Source organism: Gossypium hirsutum, chromosome D05 (assembly GCF_007990345.1).
Source record: "Gossypium hirsutum isolate 1008001.06 chromosome D05, Gossypium_hirsutum_v2.1, whole genome shotgun sequence".
NCBI lineage: Eukaryota > Viridiplantae > Streptophyta > Magnoliopsida > Malvales > Malvaceae > Gossypium > Gossypium hirsutum.
In genome coordinates this window covers 23,303,136-23,307,184 of record NC_053441.1, presented here as the reverse complement: position 1 = coordinate 23,307,184, position 4,049 = coordinate 23,303,136, and the positions used below count along the sequence as shown (strand labels likewise).

The window sequence follows — 4,049 nt, the reverse complement described above, 5'->3', positions numbered from 1 at the left end:
GCCCAACATTGTACATGCGAAGCATCGCACAAATCATGATATATGAAGATGGAGAAAAATATTCCAGCATGAGTGATGAGTTTGGTTATGAAGGTAAATATCATGATTTTTATTTAATTCTAACAATGTATATCTCATCCCCAAGATCCTTACCATATTCAGTGCTTATACTCTGGTATGCAAGGGATTATAATCGAACTGCAATCACAAGCAAAAATAGAAAAAGGAAAATAAGAGAAAAACAAGTAAATTCATCTGTTGAGGGTGTGTGGTTTAAGACCAATATATAATGCAAAAACTGTTGAAAATCCTCAGAAGTTCAAACATCCAATCCAGACTGACAAAACAAAAGAAACCCAACTGTTCCATTTCAAAAAGGAATAGAGAATAAGACATACTAAGCATGAAGTAAAGCAAAACCTAAACATACAATAGCCCAAAATTCCTGACCACTTCCCAAACTTATGCCTTGAGTCGACCATAGAACTTCTGTTTTTCCTGTGTTGTCTGGAAACGTCCATGCCCAAACTTTGAGGAGGTGTCGATGAACTTGAGTTTGATTTCCTCCAGAGCCACACGAGATGTCTGGTTAATAAGAGACTGACGAAGTGTAACCACCCTCTTCTTAGGTCCAACACACCCTCCTTTGATCATCAGGTAATCACTTTTCACAACACCATAGTGAGGGAACCCACCAATTGGGGTAATATCTTTCTCAGTCCTGAATAAGGCAAACAGAAATCATTGAAAATTTCCATACAAGATCTTCAAACAACTGCTGATCTCTTAGGAAGTATATATTTAGGTATAATATAAGGAGTTAAATGGACAAATACACTAACCTGTCATAATCAGTTATGGCAGAGTGGGTCTCATCACCAACCTTGCCAACCCTGTAGACCTTCTTGTTCATCTCAGTACGGTGGTGGTATCCATTCTGACCTGCCCTGGCAACTGTAAAGGAGACTCTGGCAGGATGCCAGGCACCAATACAAGCAACCTTACGCAGACCTCTATGGGTCTTACGGGGCAGACGTGTGACACCCCAACGAGTGACAACACCTTCATAACCTTTACCCTTTGTGACACCAATAATATCGATCATTTCATCCTTCTGGAAAACAGCATCAATGGGGACTTGCTTCTCAAAGAACTTGTAAGCAAAATCAACCTTGTCAGCAATTGTTCCACCATTGACTTGGATCTCCATCAGGTGTGCCTTCTTCTGCTTCAATCCCTTCATTTTCCTAATCTGTAATGCACTTAAGTCAGAAATTTTTTTCCACCTTGAAACATGTTTAATAAAGAATTACAATCTGAAAACCATGCACTTGACATGAACACTTATGAAGTGCAAAAACAAGAAAACAAGGTAATAATGTTATACCTGAGTGTGAGCCAAGACCCTAATAACAGTTGCATATTTCTTCATCTTTTCCAACTGTGCTTGGATACTCTTCTTCCCTTCTTCACTTTCATACTGCTTTGAGTACTTGACAAAAGCCTTCTTCTTGGACTTGCACCAGTGCTTGTAGAACCGGCGCTTGACTTCCTCACTCAGATGCTGAGCCCAGACGGTGTTCAAGGAGCGAAGGCCACGTGGTGTCTTCACATATCCAACCACCCCAACAATCACCATAGGAGGGGTTTCAATGATTGTAACAGCTTCACATGTCTCCTTCTTGTGAAGCTCTATATGACAAAAAAAGAACACAAATTTCCATTAAAATTCCAATAAAACTTAAAGAACCTTAAACCATTTGATAAATGTAATTCAATCAAAGGAGCTTAACACGTATTCAGGTAAATGAATCTCAAAGAAAAGATAACTGCATCTCAAGCAAAACGGTTAAAATTAATTAGGGAGTTACTTGATGAAAAACGTACTAGATCCGGGTTTTTCGACCTCTCTGACAATGTGTGTCATACCAGCCTTGTACCCCAGAAAGGCAGTGAGCTTGCAAGGTTTGGTAGGGTCATCCTTTGGGAATGCCTTCACTGCATCAACAAAAAATTTCATGAGACAAAAATAAAACACAATAACCACACTTTTCAATCGCAATGCTAGAACTTCCAAAGCTATATATTACTAAGAAGCGCATTATCAGCATCACCATACTATTATTGTCGAATAAACAAAAGGAAAATGAAAGAGAATACCTTTTCCTCTGTGACGAGAGGCTCGCTTCCTTGGAAGAAATCCAAGGGAACCATGCCTTGGGTGCTCAAATTTCCTGTGAGACATTCTTCCGCTCCTTCACCACAAAATATAAACAAAATAATTAAATAAATGTCTATAACAAAAGCAATGTTCTTCTTATCGATCTATGGAAATAACAATGAATGAAAGAACCAAAAAAGAAAGTTCATTACCTACAACTCAATAAAAGAAATTATAAAGATTTACAGAGTGATACAAATTAAAAGAATATAAACTGAGAAGATAGTTAATTTACTTTCAGTTTCCACCATTTTCAAAGGAAAAGTAACAAAAAGAGAGAATGAAAGAGTTGGGAGTCACCTGCTGTTGCTACTGCTGCTTGCTGGCTGCGGCTGCTCGCACTCCCAAATAGAGACTCACAAAAACCCTACCTGTTGTTTCTTATAAGATGACTAGGATTTTTTTTGGGGGTAAAGATTTTTTACTTTTTGGTTATCTTATATAATATTGGGAAATTGATTTTTTTTTACTTATCTCCCTTAAATTCGAAAAATACCCACTTACCTCAAGATTTATAAAAAAAAATACACTAACATATGAGATTTATTTATTAAAATTTTTTAAATAAGATGATAATTTTACCCTTTATTTATTATTCTACTTATTTTATTATCTTTGATCTCTACATTTAATAATTTTAATTTTAAGATAATAAATATCTAAATAATTATAAAAATAATTTGATTATTGTTAAATTAAATTCGAAATTATTTATGTGAAGCATAATATATTTTTCAATTACTTTTTTTGTTTTAAGTTACAAGTACTCTCACATGCAATTATAGCCGGTCCATACATTCAAATAACTATAATCAGAACTAATCATTATAAAGCATGATTACACTTATAATCATAATATATCAAAGGGTAAACTATCAAAATACTTTAATCATTTTCTCATTAGTTGCTATTAAATGGGTGATGGAAATTTAATAACAAGTTTAACCCTCTAATATTTACATATTCTATTAATTTAATTCTAAATATAAAATAATAATAATAAATGTAGCCCTCAATCTTTACAAAATTTATTTCTTTAATTTAAATTCTAAAAAAAAGTAATAAATTTAGCCCTCAATATTTACAAAAATTTTCAATTTAGTTTTAATTCTAAAAATTTATCATCTGACCATTGACTTTTAATCAAACATCTGACCAAACTGTTTTTAGTACGAACTTTGGCGACTAGTTTGAATTAACATATGGAGGTAACATCAAAGGAGAGTTGAGTGTATTTAAGGAAAATGGTGAAGAAAGACAATAGAAAGCAATGCCATGAGCGAAGGCCATAGCTTTTAGAGTTGAATACCCACATGAGCAAAGGCGTTCTTCAGTGCTGAGAACTTGATTTTCGACAACACATTCCGTTGTACTTCTATTGATCAACGTCCTTCCACTGGCACTTATTATTGCAAAATAACAAAACTAAGTTCATAGTTAAAATGGTTATAGAGGTTTAAAAAAGTGAGGAAAGGAGAAGGAAAGAATATGTAATATAAATTGAAGAAAGACTGACAAAGTGGTGGAATAACACCAATCTCTCCCTAACAGAATCTATAGAGCAATTCATGAATTACCTAAAGTGGTGGAATAGGGAGACGTTACAAGATGTGCTTAAAAAGAAGAAAGTATTCTGGCAAGAATTACAAAAATTGAAAGAACATTAGTAGCAAGCCCTAACAACTTCCTCATTAACCTTCAAGTCTTTGGTGGTTGAATCCCAAGAGATACTGAAGCATGAGGAGATGCTATGGGCACCGAAGTCAAGAGTCAATTGGATTGTAAAAGGCAAGTGCAACACAGAATTCTTCCATATCACGACAAGGGT

At 34.7% G+C, this 4,049-nt stretch overlaps 1 protein-coding gene across 1 annotated transcript; it reads right to left on the bottom strand.

Moving 5' to 3' along the window:
* Positions 1-269: 269 nt before the first annotated feature.
* On the bottom strand, positions 270-2,706 carry LOC107914097 (60S ribosomal protein L3). The gene is made up of 6 exons (XM_016842846.2): positions 2,522-2,706; positions 2,161-2,255; positions 1,888-1,998; positions 1,388-1,692; positions 843-1,252; positions 270-721 (listed from the first exon to the last, which is right to left on the bottom strand). The coding sequence occupies exons 2-6, from the start codon at positions 2,243-2,245 to the stop codon at positions 463-465; spliced, it is 1,170 nt and encodes a 389-aa protein (XP_016698335.1). The 5' UTR covers positions 2,246-2,255; positions 2,522-2,706; the 3' UTR covers positions 270-462.
* Positions 2,707-4,049: the final 1,343 nt, after the last annotated feature.